The sequence below is a fragment of the Ptychodera flava genome, chromosome 16 (genome assembly GCF_041260155.1).
Source record: "Ptychodera flava strain L36383 chromosome 16, AS_Pfla_20210202, whole genome shotgun sequence".
NCBI classification, from domain to species: Eukaryota; Metazoa; Hemichordata; class Enteropneusta; family Ptychoderidae; genus Ptychodera; species Ptychodera flava.
The window spans coordinates 22,664,207-22,681,821 of record NC_091943.1 but is presented as its reverse complement, the minus strand read 5'-3'; the positions used below and the strand labels follow the sequence as shown (position 1 = coordinate 22,681,821).

The 17,615-nt window shown below is 38.3% G+C and overlaps 1 protein-coding gene across 1 annotated transcript in view; it reads left to right on the top strand.

Annotated features, from left to right (window-relative positions):
* Positions 1-460: 460 nt before the first annotated feature.
* LOC139114326 (organic cation transporter protein-like) overlaps positions 461-17,615 on the top strand; it is a 30,100-nt gene continuing 12,945 nt past the window's right edge. The window contains exons 1-9 of the mRNA XM_070675975.1: positions 461-658; positions 2,765-3,208; positions 5,204-5,307; positions 9,742-9,896; positions 10,579-10,747; positions 15,509-15,668; positions 16,065-16,159; positions 16,662-16,882; positions 17,083-17,197. Of these exons, the coding sequence (XP_070532076.1) occupies positions 2,771-3,208; positions 5,204-5,307; positions 9,742-9,896; positions 10,579-10,747; positions 15,509-15,668; positions 16,065-16,159; positions 16,662-16,882; positions 17,083-17,197 (1,457 nt within the window). The 5' untranslated portion in view covers positions 461-658; positions 2,765-2,770. The remainder of the gene's footprint in view (positions 659-2,764; positions 3,209-5,203; positions 5,308-9,741; positions 9,897-10,578; positions 10,748-15,508; positions 15,669-16,064; positions 16,160-16,661; positions 16,883-17,082; positions 17,198-17,615) is intronic.

Sequence of the window (17,615 nt, the reverse complement as noted above, 5' to 3'; positions counted from 1 at the left end):
AGCTTCGACCTCCATTTGTAAATTACGAATGCTGCCTTGATCCCATGACTTGCAACTGACCTGAGCATAGTACATTTTATGCTCGTATGACACTTTGCTGGAGGAAAATGACCTCTTTGCTAGCTAGTGACATTATATGCAAGCTAGGGTGACTTTTACCTGCTGTAAGTCTGTGAATTGAATGACTATAGATTTTGTTATGCATTCTGTACATTCTGCATAGCTTTGGTCTACACTAGATGCAGTTATATCTGGCATATTCCATAACCAAGGATACAGTAGCGTTTGAACATTAGGGATTTCATGGGAAGATTGACCATTGTTGCGTATGCTGGACATTGTTATGAGGCACCTTTACAAGGGTATATACAGCATTGAAACTAAGGTCAGATTAATGTCATCGTTCCTGATTTGGGTCACTGGCGAGAAGTTGTGTGAAAGTTTACGGCACATTAATTCTATTCTTGTGCTACCAGCATCGGTCAGCTTCTCTTTGTTTCTTACCACTTTTCAGCACCTTAGCTACCTTGATAGCATATAGATCCTGTTACATTTCAAACTTTAATTCTTGATACTCGGGAGAAAATATCAGTGTTTTACAGTTTGCCAACTCTCGAAGCTGAATCGTCAAGACCACAATTTAGTAGGAAGCACAAGGGTAAGGAATTTTCAATCATCTTTTTCGCATACGGCCGCCACCCCACTTCATGTGTCTGAGCCATAATCACACCTCGGCCTCAGCCTTTCACTGTCCTTCGGCTTACCTTTGTTCATTGCTGGGCACTTTCGTCGTGAACACTTCTGTTTGAACTAATTTTCATGCAAATTGTCACAACCTACTATAGGTCTTGATCTAGCTGAAATAATGACACACTTTCAAGCCAAAAGAAAAAGCAGAAAAGCTAGAGAATTTGGGGCCGAGGGAAAACACACACATATATAAATATGATTTGAACCAATCTGAACCCTGTCATCTATAGCAAAAAAAGGCAATAAAAAAGGTTATGGGTAAAAGACCCATTACAAGTTTTAATATTTACTGCAATATATAAAATATCACACACAATAATACGTTCAAGTAACCCCTGACAACCCTGTGTTTGTAAAAACGCAAACACTAAAGTAAACCTAGCTAAAGTGTTGTTCAATGATTTTCCAGTTCGACAGAAACCCCTACCATCCCCAATAAAAGGGACATTATCGGTATCTTTTGACCCTTTTCACCAATATTGTTGCAAACGAGCAGTTGCTGATGTTGTTCGACTTATTGAAAGATGTCTAAAAATGGTCGACCATAGACAACTCCCATCCCATCTTGCCTACACTGTGTAGAAAAACCTCAGGTCTGGGGTTTTAGGTAGACCACCTATTGGCTGGGCCCCAGTTGGTTTCCTTGGGGATTTTAGGGACCCAAGCCGCAAGCCCGTATTAGTTTTGCTGGAGTTCAATTTTCTTCTTCTTCTCCTTCTTCCATAACCCTTTTCGCTCACCTAGAACTCAGGGCTAATAGGTACATATGAGTACTCTTGCGCCTGCTCCAACAAATTTTTAATGGTCAGATGACCTGGCGACCATATTGGATTTTCCAAAAAACCTAAAAATGGCTTCTCCAGAAGACCTAGGGGTGTAGTCGATTTGGATGTTTTTTGTAAAGCAAGGTTTTCATTTATGTAGATCTTGTTTTTCTCTCAGAAACCGACTACATCTACAGTTGAATTCATTATTTTCTTCTTATTCTTGAAGACACTGTCATGTTTCCTTCGACTTCAGGACATTGCGATGATAGGTCGTTGCAACGGTTGCATGGCTGTTGTGATACTCCTTTCCACGGTCGTATTACGGCCGATTCTATGTGTAACATTCAAATTATTAGTGTTGACATCCGGGTCAATCTTCTGCAGGATTCTCTGTGCAAAAGTATCAGTATTTAGTTGGGCTGTAGACTTTTTGGTATACCGTGAATTTCAGTATTTTCTCTGCTACTGTATTTGTTCTGTTCTTCCATACCTTGTTCAAGTTCAACCACTTGTTTGTTGAGATTCTCTTTCCTTTGTTTTAATTTGCTGTTTTCTGTTTCCAACGTGGCCAGTCTTGATCGAAGGTCTTCTCAAGTGTATTGAAATAGTCAAGTGACGAAGCAATATTATTCTGGCGTTCTCTAATCTCATTTACACTCTTCAATAGTGTCAGAATGTGACTAACTTGGATACTAATATCTGCAAGTCGCTGATCAGTAGAGATAACAGGTGGTTCTCCCAAAGGAGAACCTGGCGGAAATAGCTTGTTTTTGCATTTCGTGCACAAAAACAGATCTCCAAGCACACAATACTCTTAGAGTATTGTTTAATTTTGGAGAAAACAGTGAATTCTCTGACGAGCGAGCTGTTTCCGTAACATTAGAAACATCCTTTCCTGATTTAATATTTTTAAAGTAACGAGTCTGAATCTTTACTTTTATCCCAAAAAGTCAAACAGTGAAAAATCCTTCAGCAAAGCATGTGTGATTGTTCAAACGTTTCTTACATGGTAACATACGCACCCTCCAGCCGGACTGAAAATAGGTTGGATGACGACCCGTGCAATGACCTTAGGTGACCATGTGCGGCATGACATAAGTATATATAAGGTTATATAGAGGTCATCAATTAACAGTATAGGTTTTCATCTTAAATGCACACAGCATTGTTGAAACTGTACTCCGATTTCTTATTGACCCTTTTGTAGTGTCAAAGTAATCACACGGTGTATTTTTATTCATCCTTAGTAAAAAATGCTGCAATTCGATGACATTTTGAAGCATATCCTCGGCGAGTTTGGCAAATACCAGAAGGTGGTGTGCTTTCTGATGGCTCTAATAGCCATTCCTTTCTCATACGACATTATTGGCCCTGTGTTCCTCGCCGCCAGCACTAACTCCTGGTGCAAAATACCCTATGCCGCCGAAGTCAGCGCACAGATTTGTCTAGCCAACTTCACAGACAACTGTGCCCAGATGGTGAAAAACCTCACTATTCCAAGCAAGCACACTGATATTGGATGCGGTACGGAGTTATCTTTCGACCAGTGTTATCGATATAATATTACCTACAGAGAAATCATATACTCCATTGAGAATGGAAAAACTTCACATGTAAACTACACGAAGATAAAGTGCGACCATGGATGGGAGTACGACAAATCGCAGTACAAGTCTACGGTGCCCCAGCAGGTAAGCTGGCACATAGAATCATTGCATTAAAACTGTATATTAAGTCACCATGATGGTCCCTTGATGGTTAAATAGGGATGGACGACCAACGTATAATGTTGAATATTCTTTTGTTGCAGTGAGAAGTAAAATACTTCTAAGCCAATCTTGTTGCAATGTGATCAATGTATGTGTATTCACAAGAGTCTAATTCTGTGTAGTGTTTGTGTCTGTAGTGTTTTCCCCAAAGTAGCGACCTGCATACTTAGACAAATTTCTGATTTTGACTAACTGGCAATATCTTAACAGTTACTACAGGATACCATTCCTGTAGGGTTAGTAGTTTTGTGTTGACAATTTGCTCAAGTGCAAAGATTACTTGTATGTAGTCCATTCAACCTCTGATTGCAATTTTTTTATTAGGGTGCGAATACAAGTATTTCGTCTAAAGATATAGATGCCGATAGTTTGATGCACATGGCAATTTTATTGTGAACGCAATGTGTCCAACTGATCGTCGATATTACGATTTTGATAAGACCGCAGATGCAACATAGTACTTCATAGCAAGATTACGCTTAGCTAAAATTGCCCATTGAGGGACCAGAAAAAAACCCGAATGCCATCTATGAAATTATACAATACTCCAAGACACATCCTTGAAAACATCGGGTCATATGTAATCGTTTGCAATACACTCTGTTCGGGACACAATTAAGTCCAAATTACTTTACAATACGTACCCTCATAAACTAACTCTAATATAACATTTATTTCCCAATTCGTTCAAGGAAAGGCTGTATGTTTATAAGATGTAAATCAAAGTCTTTGATTGCAGTGGATTTTATCAGGGTTCACACAAATGTTTGTCATCTTGTAATGTAGCTGTTGAAAGTTTGATTCGTATGGTGCACTTATTTAGAACTGAGTGTGTTCGACCGATTATTGTAAGTGGCCTTCTACCGAGACTGACCATTGTGATTTCGACCGACTTCAGATGTACACATATTACAAGCGACATTGAGCTGCGCTAAGAATATGGTAGGCGATATGTCCCTGAATCGTTTGCGTGTTCAATGTTCAATGTTCAGTACGTTAACTTATAGACTTACTCTAATATAACATTTGTTTCCAATTCGTTCAAGGAAAAACTGTATGTTTATAAGCTGTAAATCAAAACGCTTGATTCCGGTGAATTTTATCACGGTTCAAACAAATGTTTGTCATCTTGTCATGTAGCTGCTGAATGTTTAATTCATATAGTACACCTGTTGTGAACTGAATGTGTTCGACCGTTTATTGTCTGTTACCAAGTACAGAAACTGATCTTTGTGATTTCGATTGGCTTCAGATGTACAAAATTACCTGTCCATGAATCGATTACATTCAGTGAGTTTGACCGTACTTCAGGGGTACATGATTGGTTCAGTTTCGCTCCTTGGTTGAGCTCGACACATTGACAATGAATTCACTAGCCATTATAGAAGCAAATGACCTAACGCTAATAACAATAATACATAGTAATGCAGTACTCCGAGACACATTCTTGAAACTTAGGGTAACATGCACTGGTTTGCCATACACCGCAGGTGAAACAATGAAGTCAAAATTACTTATATGTTTAAGCTTACATCTTTTCCCAATATTCGCTCAAATTTGCCCGATTTTTGATGACGGAAACTGTTCCAAACGATAAATGCGTGCTCTTATTCCATGTGCTGTTACGAAAGAGGTTAAAAGACGATGAGCAGAGAACATTACAAAATAACCCACAGAATTCGAAACTTTCGAAATTCAATAGCTATGATAGATAGGCTTGATCCATGCATATTGATGATCTTATGGTATGATTCAATAACGCATTGCTTGAAGTATATTATGATTTCGCCGAATTTTTATAATTTTTTTTGGATCGGTGTCATAAAAATAAAAACAGTTCTCGACTGACCTAACCTATTTCTCTATGGTTTGTTAACGGAAATACACATTGCTTTTATACATATTTGCTTTTGACAGTTTGATCTTGTGTGCGACCGTGAGTTTCTAAATGCAATGGCGACGTCCTTCTACATGGCTGGATTATTGATCGGCTCGTTCGTCTCTGGATACATATTGGACAGGTAAGACAAAGTATATATATATTCAGACAAAGCTAATCAGTGTTTTTAAAAGAGACCTAATATGTTTAAGCAATAAATCACACCCAGCGACGGTATACCACTCGATTTTGACCAGTTCACTTCATATATGCACTCGCTATCGCTCGTGCATATATGTCGTGAACTGGTCAAAATCTCGTGGTATACCATCGCTGGGTGTGCTTATTGCTATTATATCATAACAGTTTATTGAAATTCTGGCGTGGAACGTCAAAAACGGATTTTTACTCAAGCTGAGAGCTCGCGCGCTTGCCTGCCGTGGTATATCGCCAATATACCATTGTTCTTTTCGCTTATCGACCAATCAGATCGCTGTATTTGCGCCATCAATATACTGGTATGATATAATAAGGGGTGGACCATTTGATATCCTGGGGGGGGGGGCTTGGAAGATTGGTGGAGAGCCATTTTATCCCCACCTTCTTCACCATGAATTTTTTTTTCTACAGGGCATATGCTGGCAACTTTTTTTTCACTTTCCTTCTTCGAGATATATTTTTTTTACCAAATTCGGTGCAATGTTTGTTTGCTTGGTTTTTCACACCGAGTTACAAGATGCTGTTCTATCGCACACAGACTATATTCAAGAAACTAAATAAAGATATGTAAATACATGTACATTTTTGATTCACTTTACAAAAATATCAGTTTATAGATCTTATTTATACCATGGGTAACACACTGAAAATACAAATCAAACAACCTGATTACTGAGTTCTACATTAAGCATTAACAAACTTACAGTGAAAACTTTTCTGAGAACATCACTGGTGTCATCAGAAGAAATGATGGTATCCTACATGTATAATATTTGTAAAATCATGTACATTTATGGCATTTACTTGTGCTTGAAAAAAATATGTCATTGTCTGACAAGTGTCCTGGTTTTAGTGATATTAGCAAGTTGAACAGTCCACTTGGCTGACTGAGTCCACTTGACCCAGTTTATGGCAGGCTGTCTCTCTTCTTGTGGTATTTTGACAAAATCCATACATTCAGATTTACACATTTCTGGAAAACACTGGTGAGCAATTTCAATTTCAGCATACTTCCTCTAATCAGAAGGTCATGTATACTGTACAATTGTTCATATTCAGTGATTTACAATATAAAGGAGATGACTGAGAGAAAAGCCGTCTGAAATAGTGTGAAAATCTTCCTCAATGAGACCACTGCAGACGAGTTCTTGTTTTCAGTTGCTGAAAGCTACAGTGATAGTAGCTGTAACTTTTGACAATTTTTCAGTGTTTTTGTTTGTGTATTTATTTAGGTTCCTCGCTTAATAAATTCTAAGTTATTGTTCCTCAAGCTTGAAATGGTTTATGCTTTATAAAACTCCAGAGCTACTGCTTGATTTTTATTGATGCTGCAGCAGTGTGCATCGAACAATCGCCAAGATTTTTCTTTTCCGAGTCACAATGGTCCATAATTGTTTTTCCATCAGCCACTTAAAGCCAGATTTTTTTTTCCGAGCAACTCCACCTGGCATCTTTTTTTCCCCCCAAATCTTCCAAGCCCCCCCAGGATATCAAATGGTCCACCCCTAATGTGATTTTGAACATATGGGGAAATAGTCTCTGGACATTGTAGGCCCATTGCGCTTCGTTTCCCGGTCAAGTGACACTTATAGCTAACACTATTATTCCTGATTTAACTAACGAAAACATAATATTCCTATGTTTCTTTTCGACCATGCGTCGACTTCTATGCATCGTCCACCTATAAGCTCAGCGTATATAGTGACATTTGCATTCATAGCTGACGTCGTCAAAAACAACAACGTCAACGTGACTATCAAGAAATTTGTTACTTCTGGTTTTCTGTAGCTCTTTCTAACCGATATGTGACAATTCTGAATAGATAGCGCATTAATATATATTAGTTTGCCAATCCTCATTGGGGTAGATTATTTGTCACTGCGAAATTGGGCGAATTGGCAGCTGGTGTAGGGCCAATAAATTATATTCTTCAGACAGTTAAGATTTGGCAAATTATTTTAGAGGCAGATGATTTTATTAAGCGACCTTATGATCTCAATTATTGCCAGAGTGTCGTCGATACTACCATAAACAAACACTATAACGTGTGTCCGTCAGAAACATACACATACACACATACATAGTGTAATATAGTATAAAATAAAATAATATAATATAATATAATACAATATAATATAATATAAGATAATATAATATAATATAATATAATATAATATAATATAATATAATATAATATAATATAATATAATATAATATAATATAATATAATATAATATTTAGGGGTTATTACACGAAATGCGGACATATCACGAGAATACGAAGCGGTATCGCCCAAACTTCGAGTAATAACCCCTTTATCATACATGCATGCTTTGGTTATAACTGTTTTCCTCAAACGCTCCGAAATTAGCGACGAAATCAACTAAAATCGACCTTGCTTCCTCCTGACTGTACTTATAAAAGGCCGGTTGCTAAGGAGTGAAGACAACCGCATCACTTCTTGATATTATTCCGCTATTTGACCATTCCATTTCAAAGGAGGGTATATGGAGCACTTTTAAAGCGAACACTTTAAATATTACGATGGCGACACAGGTTTTCACAATTTGAAGAAGAATTATTTTTAGTTTAAAATGACGGTGGATGTAAAACATAGGCTGGAGTGTCTATTAAGGTGTGTTTTCGTGTTTTCATACATAACCTCATCCCTGCGTGAAAGTTATGAGGCCACCAAAATCGGGTCAAAATACTCGCGCCACGCCAGCGTTCGATTTCAAACTCGATCGAGTATGAACAGTACAGATGGGAGCATAGAGCAAGCAGCTGAGTGACATCTATGAATGCACAGTGGATATTATACCAGTATCAGTCAGTTTATCTCGAAGAATTACACATGTCCCCAGACATCAAATTTGCCGAATTTACCATCTTAGTAAGCGGATTAGGGAAAACATGGAGTGAGTTCACTGTAAGCTTTAAGTGTCGTTTCTCATTCGTGACTTTGTTGTTGTACGAATAAAACATTTCAAAGGTATTTCCGTCGTCTTCTCGCATATTTTCGTTTCTGGCTTGTCTAAATAGAACTAAACTTCCTTTAACAACCTAAACGAAAGTTTGACTTTCCCTAGATCTTACATTGTATCTGAAACCTGCACCGCACCGGTGCCACCACATACGATCATGACCTTTGAATCTCACTGACAGGTACAAATCATAAATATTATGTGAACCTTCAACCTTGTCTGTCGCGACTATTTTCGGTGCGATTGGATTTTTGTGGCTCATTTACGGCTGTAAACGATGTAATGCACAACCCAGATACTTAAGTTCATCAACAGGAAACTTGTCGTAAAGCGGTTCTATCATGATGCACTGTCAACCGGTATCTTCAGCAGCGTAGACGACATGAAAACGCTGTATTGTATTGGACCGGCAGTGAACGATGACAGGTGTCGGCAAATGATACAAATTTTCAATACGTTTGTTTGTATGTTTTTGGTACAACTGTACTTGTGCCAAAGTGCAATGCCCATGAAATGACTGCAAACAACAAAATTTTGACCATAATTATAATGACGTTTCGGATTGTCATTTGTCTTATTCGCTCAGCTGTTTTATATGTACATATACCAACGAAGGTCATGCATACCAACGAAGGTCACACGTACGCGTAGCTGTAAGTAGTTCGGTTACAGTGAAAATATAATTCGTATTTTCACTAGTTAAAATATGGATACATATCAGTACCGTCTGAACAATAGAAGAATGGCAATACAGGCATAGGATGTATGATATAATATAATATAATATTATGTCATACCAGTGTATTGATGGCGCAAATGCAGCGATCTGATCGGTAGAGACGAGGAGAGAACCGTTGTATATTTGCGATATACCACGGCTGGCATACGCGCTAGCTCTCAACTTGGAGCAAAAATCCGTTATGACGTTGCACGCCAGAAGTTCAATATACTGTTATGATATAATAGCAATAAATCACACCCAGCGACGGTATACCATTCGATTTTGATAAGTTCACCTCATGTATGCACTCGCTATCGTTCGCGCATATATGCCGTGAAGTGGTCAAAATCTCGTGTTATACAGTCGCTGGGTGTGCTTTATTGCTTAAATATAATATAATATAATATAATATAATATAATATAATATAATATAATATAATATAATATAATATAATATAATATAATATAACATAATATAATATTTTAATATATAATATTATATATTATATGATATTTATAACATATATATAATATATATATATATATATATATATATATATATATGTGTGTGTGTGTGTGTGTGTGTGTGTGTGTGTGTGTGTGTGTGTCTTATGTTTCCCAACATTGAATGACACTCATTATTTTTTAGCAGGATAGGTCGTAAAAAGGGTTTCTTGATAGGTGTTGCTGGTATGACTGTTTTCGGAGTGATCACCGCCTTCTCGACTGACTTCTGGATGTTCGCGATTGCTCGATTCCTTGTTGGAATGACCTCGTTTGGAGCTTTTTTAGCGGCATTTGTGTTCAGTAAGATACCGCATTCCTTTAAAGTAGAGATTCATTGTTTTGAAGTCAGAGAAGAAACGTCATGGCAAATATGCTCGCTTATATTTCTTGCAGCACAATTTGATATGATATATGCCCGGTAAATATGCAGCTTGTAAATGTCAAAAAATGATTTCGTCGCTGTATTCTCATGGTGAAGAAATAAGTTTTTTTCTTTCCTGACAGTAAAACACGTTTGGGATGGTCGCTTTTGTTACTTGTTCTCATAATTTAGGATGTCTTCCACCTGAAAGAAAATCCAAAATAACTTTAGCACAGTACCCCCTGTTACTTTGGTGCTGACGATATACGTAACATCTCTCTCTCTCTCTCTCTCTCTCTCTCTCTCTCTCTCTCTACAATGACTTGCTTACATGTTATTTTCAAAATTGTTTTGCATTCTCAGCAGCTTGATTAATTCTGTCTACAAAAAAAAGATTAAAACAAAAACAAAAAACCTTATTTTCGTATCATAGCAGTATAGCTAGTTTCACGGCACCCAGTTGTTGTTGAAATGTTTCAATGGTCTTGAAAAATATTTGTTGCTAGCTTTTTTCTTGTTTTCGAATTTAACTCATTTAATTATACTAAAACACGGGAGACCTTTCAGTTACAAATTTTGAGAACTAACTGTTCCGCACAATTTTCAAAAAATTACTTTCAGTAACAGAAATTACTGGTCCATCAAAACGAACAATTGCTGCGATGGTTTCTATGATCTTCTTTGGAGTTGGATACATGATGTTGGCGCTGCATGGCTATATGATTCGAGAGTGGAAAACTTTACAGTTGGTGACCTCAGTTCCAACGATACTCTTCCTGTCTTACTGGTGGTGAGCAATCGATTTTTTATTGGGAAATTTGTACACACACATATCCACACACACACACACATTACATATATATATATATATATATATATATATATATATATATATATATTATATATATATATATATATATATATATATATTATATATAATCTCCCAGTATTTCGAACGAGTGTGGCGTCATCGAGGACGAGGGTTTCCCCCAACATAGCGGCAGTATCCCTCCTCGCCTACCGGCTCGGAGGGATACAGCTATGTTGGGGGAAACCCGAGTCTTCGATGACGTCACATGAGTGAGAAATACTGGGAGATTATATATTTATCACATGCATAGACCCACTTTTTTATTTTCACTTTCCCGCGCGATGTAATTTGGACCTTTATTATGTCGGCGTGGCGGATGAAGTGGTACGGCTCCAGCTGATTCCGTTCACATTCGGACGGACGTTCCTCTCGATGCGTCAGAGTAGTCTCTCGCTGTCGGATTTTCCGCGCAAAACTTGAATGCATATAGCCGTTATCAGTGAGGACAAGGGAACAGAGGACGATATAGTATCTTCAGATGTATTATTTTGTTTGAAGGTAAAGTAATAATGTAAATAATGCATCGAAATTTAACCTTGTCTTGCTGTTCATAGCGGTGCTTACACGTTGTTTACACTATACGATTCGAACGAACACGCTGTGCAATGCTGCAGTCGTCATTTTTACTGCTGTCAGTTCCTGACTTCGGTCATAATATATGAATAAAACCACAATTGAACTGTATCACATCGTTCTTGTTGGTCATTTATGCAACCACACTGTACCTAGGAAAGTTATATTGCTCGAAACTGGCGAGGACTGGAGGAGTACGATGCCCTATGAAGATCGTACGTTCGCATATTCTCAACGCCTTGGACGTTGTTTGGAAAGTGTATCATCGTTCGTTGTAATTATGAATGAAACTTAAATCATAAACAATCACAGTCAACAAAGCGCAAAAAGAAACTTTTAACATTTGGCATGTAATGTTCATTCGATCTCGATTTTACTGGTGTCTTATGAAAACACTTCATTGTGGCCGCGGCTCCTATCGAGCTGTCGACGAAGTGGCACAAGCTTCTGAAAACCGCGTTTGCCGTACGTTACTGCAGTAAACATTCTCGCTTTATTACAGCCTACCGCAGAAGTTCAACAGCAATACAACACTTTGCCGATGCTAAAAATTTAACCCGTCACCTGACAGGATGAGATGTTGATTTTGATACATCATATTATATGTTGGATTCTTGTTCGGTGATAAATTGGTCGATTTTGAGCGATGACTCGGCTGTTACGGCCCGTGACGAGATAGCACAGTACAGTAGTATAGTAGCAAACGTAGGGAGCAGACGACAATGAACGCTCTCGTTTTCCCCAGTAGAAAAAAAAAAACAGACAAACTTTCACAATTGCTACCAAAAGCCTTGACGTTTTCGCTATTTATTACCTTTACCGCATTTTTCAGTAAACACCTTTGTGCCCACTCAATTTTCATCTGCACGAGAATGCTAAACAGTTTCAGTAGAAAAAAAAGTGCCGACCCCGTATACCCCTACTTCTGACGTCAGAAGTAGAAGTAGGGGTATATATATATATATTTACCACATGGACTGGCCCGGATCGCAACCTGTGTGACGTACACCAGCACGGATAAGAATCCATATTACCGCTAGCGTTGTTGTATGTCACCAACCGGAACTTTTTTCCTGCAATGGTACCGTTCGTACGTGCACGTCGCGACACAGACCGATTGTCGTGATCGATACCGTGCTCTCATGACATTTTGACAAAAAGGTGACCCGACAAATCCAGATACGGAAACATAGAAGGCATGCCCAACGAAATTTCGAGTCCCTAAAGCTTTAGCTATCCCAAAGAATCGAATGAGGATACCGTCGATCGTTTGGCTCAGTAACGTCACGGCTCCAGTTGCAAGGCTCAATGTGGACGTGGACGTTGTCGCGTCGTACTATACCTAGCGATCGCCAAGCGAAGTCGTACCTGGCGATCCCGGTTGGCGATAAACTCGAAAGACACTCCTCAACGAAAGTTCAACTTAATAAATGAATTCCGTATAAACTTCGGGAAAGCGACATAGAAGGCACAAATATCGACGAACAACGATAAATTTCCTTCATCACACAAATTATTCCGTTGTTTCTCGATCGGAATCAAACCTGAGCTGTCGACCTGTAGCGTAAACTCTGCAGTGCAGCGTTGTAGAATCCGATGCATTTCGAAAGTTGACTCGGACAACACTCACAACAGAACGGAGTTCCCGTCAAGTAACAAAATTGGGAAGTACCTACGGGGAATATATGTGTCACAGCAAATATCAAAGTCCGTATGACGAAAACATTGACGACTGAGATGGCCACCGGCGGAGATCGGTGACGCGCAGTGCCCACTGTAAGCGTACACTGTGTGTGTACTGTGTCATCGATCTGAAACTTTCGGGCTCGCCAAGGCCGTAAACTTGTGATATTTTAAAAGCCACAGCATCTCTAAGAATGATCACTACTGTTTCGATCGTGCCGTTGCATTCGCTTTATAAATATAATTGTAGATATTCTAAATAACTCAAAATACTATCGTAATCCGTCGCCAGCGCGGTGAAAGCTATGTCCGCCGATGGCAGACTTGCCTTGCATCGCTCCAGCGCGAGACAATGATTGACACGCGCACGTGATCGAATCCGTATGTCTGATTGGTGGAGATACCATTCCATGTATCAAATTTTTAGCTTAATGGGATTTATGAATGAAAGTATACCTGTAAACATTTGCACATCTCCTGGGTGACGGACCGCTTTACTCATTAAATGTAAGTAATCCGCGTAAATAAAACACAAAATCGCGATAAAAAATCATGCAATTTGTTACAATAATTTTGATCTATCCACATCAAAGAAAAATAAGAAGACTGTTCATGTGATAAATATATAATCCCATGGAATTTTTCTCTGTTTGACGTCATCGTATACTCGTGTTTTCGCGGAGCTGCACAACTTCTCGCCTTCGGCTCGAAGTTGTACGGCTCCGCGAAAAACACTCGTATACGATGACGTCAAACAGAGAAAAATACCATGGGATTATATATATATATATATATATATATATATATATATATATATATAATATATATATATATTCAAAAACAGTCATGCAGTTTAAAATCACTCGAACGGAAATAAGTACAGCAATGGTGTGTAGTAACGTCATGCAAATGCAAAGACTTGATCATTATGTGTTCTCTAAGATGTTGTCAGATGAATGACGAAGATATGACATCAGCAGGAATAGTTTATAACAATTATCATGTAGCAAAGAATAAACATCTATGTCATCAAAAGCTCCATAAGTGTACATCAGTTATTTACCAAGGCGACTGTTTCGGAGATTTGAAAATAATACAGTCGACTGCCTTGGCTCCCCATGCAGTACTGATCAGGTACCATCGCGCCTTAATTTCAGAGTCTAATTACTTCAAGCACAAAGTGATAATAGCTGTTACTTAAATCCTGATACAGATAATATATATTATTATACACCTGCGTCTGTAACCTATGGAGTTTCGTCGTACAGTAAGTTTTGATATCAAAGGAGGCGGAGTCCAATAACTTTGACGCAGAGTACAATAACTTTAGGTATTATTGGACTCCATTTGTCCTTTGACCTCAAAACGGACAATACCTCCGGTGCATGATGTACTCGGACATAAATCCCGGTATTGTGTGAATAACCTTATATTATTACTTTGTACATGAAGTAATTTGAGTGATTATTTATAAAGCTCTGCTTTCCACATCGAGCATTGTAATTTCCCACGAGGACATCTGCATATATATATATATATATATATATATATATATATATATATATATATATATATATATATATATATATATATATATATATATATATATATATATAATTTCCCACGAGGACATCTGCATATATATTATATATATATATACCGTTGTAAGTGCCAACCCTTCGGAAGTGTAATGACTTACACCACAGAGTAACATAGACAGAGTGGTAACGCCTGCATGCCTTTTGTTCCATGGTCGTCTCGGTAGACTATTGGCTTTTCATATTAAAATGAGCTTCAAGGGTGTTAAACTTTTTGGAGGCTTTGTTTGTGGTTGATAATTACACGAGATTATGCGAAATATACGACGAGATGGCATCGTACTGCCAGTCGCGTAGCAACCATAGTTACTTTGTGAGCTCTCATGCCAGAAACACTGCTTCACGCCAATCAAAACATAACACGCCAGCAGTTTCATAAACATGTCCTTCCTTGACGCACGTGTGAAAGACGGTATGACTGACCGTAAACCATTGAGTAAAACCAGACAGTATCGATAAAAGACTTTCAAATTTGGTTCAAACACACTCATTATATATTCATAAAAATATGAGAGGAATTTTAAAACGGTAAAACTCACTTTCCTGAAGCTCAAAACACTCCCGTTTTCGCCAGTACGTCAATTCTGCTCAGCACCACACGAAAATAACAACACAAACTTTGCCGAACATACTTTCGCTTAACAATTGGCGAAAATCCGAAAATTACCGAAGGATTCATGGTCGGCACTCTTCGGAAAAGAGAGGCGAGAGCAACCTGAGGCGAGGCGAACATGGATGGGTTACGTAACCGCTTCGCGCCTTAAACAATACCCGTTGCGACTCTATCTATCTTTCTCTATGCTTACACATGTATTTGTTCTTAAAGGCTGATACCAGAGTCTCCAAGATGGCTAATTGCCGTTGGAAGAGAGGAAGAGGCCGAGGACATTATACGGAAATGTGGACGTGTCAACAATGTACCCGTTCCAGAAGATATCTCCGGTGACTCTTGGAACCCGATGAAAATGAACGAAGCTAAGAAGATGGTATGCTTTTCGTATTATTACTTTCAAAATGAGGGGCAATAGATACTGTCATTCTCGGTAACGTCATATTGACAGTCTAATGTCACGTGATCAGGGTTATATCGGAATAGATGATCACTTTAGAATGTATGTTATCAGGCAAGGCTGGTAATTCGATGTCGACTGTGTGTGGGGAAGATTGAGTTTTGCGAGTACTATTGATCTTAGATGCTACTTTATCACCATGAAAGATTCCAAGTAGACTTGAAAGGCAAACAGACAATGCAGGGCATACCTTAAATGTATCTTGGGGACCTATAAATGTACAGTAATCTTTTCATTTCAATCCTCAGGAATCTCTAGGCTCAGTGTCCCATCTCTGCCATTACTAACATTTATTACTCTGAGTTTTTATAGGACACAATCAAACATAGTGAGGAGAAAGGGACTATGCTGGACTTATTTCGACTGCCTAACATGAGGAAGAAGACACTTATATTGTTTTACAACTGGTAAATATTTTTTAAAAGGCGACAAGTTGCCGTCCATTCAATGATAGTCCCGAACTGATCTTATTACAGGTCACATCTGTCTTCATGTCTCCTGTGCATGTTTTTGTATCGTTAAGTGTCTTTTTAGTGTATACCTTCTGATTCGGGTCGTTTGACATAAGTTAAATAATCATAATTTGTTACAGTTATTTACACGATAATTTGTTTTTGATAATTTCTTTATGATATTTATGAAAAGTTATATTTTAGATAAGATCCTGGCAATGTTTACTGGGACGAAACGATTACAGTAAAATATCATAGTATCTTCCGATGTACAATGGTCTAAAAGCGTACGCAAAGCTGGTTTAGGTAGAGACTTACTATGAGAGCTATTGTTGAGTTCGATCTTTCCTGTCTTAGTTTACATAACATGGTCACACAAACAGCGATAGCAATATCATCAATATAAAACCAATGGCAATCTATATTGGAATCAAGAAAGTATTTTTGTTCATTCAAGGTTCGTCAATACACTTGTCTATTACGGTCTGGCATTCAACACCTCCAACTTGGGTGGTAATGATTACTTCAACTGTTTCCTGGCCGGGGCTGTCGAGATTCCTGCCTATGGTCTAGGTTTGTTTATCATGGGCACCGAGAGAATGGGTCGTCGTTGGTCGATGTTTTACACCATGGTCATCGGTGGAATTACTTGCGTTGCTGCAGCTTTTGTACCACCATGTGAGTACCTACAGCCAAGTAAAACACATTCATATAGAAAAATGTGCGACGTGAATCAGATAATAACATGGACTTAGAGACGTTGATACAGAGATACTGACCAACAGATAGCCAAACACATAATCATATCTCGATCATAGAAACTACTTACATTGATGTATAGAAATGCCATAAGTATTTGTAATTTTAATCTTTTAAAGGTGGTGCTACCGTATGGGTAGGAATCACCCTGGCTACAATCAGTAAATTTTTGGTAACTTGTTCTTTTGGTATGGTTTACATATTCTCTGCTGAACTTTTCCCAACTCCTCTCAGGTGAGTATACACAGTGTCACCTACAGTCTTATAGTGACGAAAATGTATTTTTGAACGGCAATAAAAACCAAGACCTGTCCAGCAATTTGCTTTACAAAATGCAAGTTACAAGCTGGAAACGAATTTTTCGTGCTAGCAAACATAATTTATTTTCGTCAAAGTCCGCCAGGTTCCAGTTGCCCTACAAAAACATTGCCAGGTGGTCTGTTCGTCAGGACTGGATTGTGCATACATATTACACAGGTTTATAAAACGGTCGGAGATGATTTACGTTTTTGCCGAAAATTTGTCGATTCTTTCAAGTTCACTGTGAAGAGAATAGCGCCACCTATATAAGGGTAATGCGTATCGTGGTTCTTACAATCTGTTGACATCGTCCAATTCCATTCGGTCAAATGAGTACTTGGCTTGAGTGCAA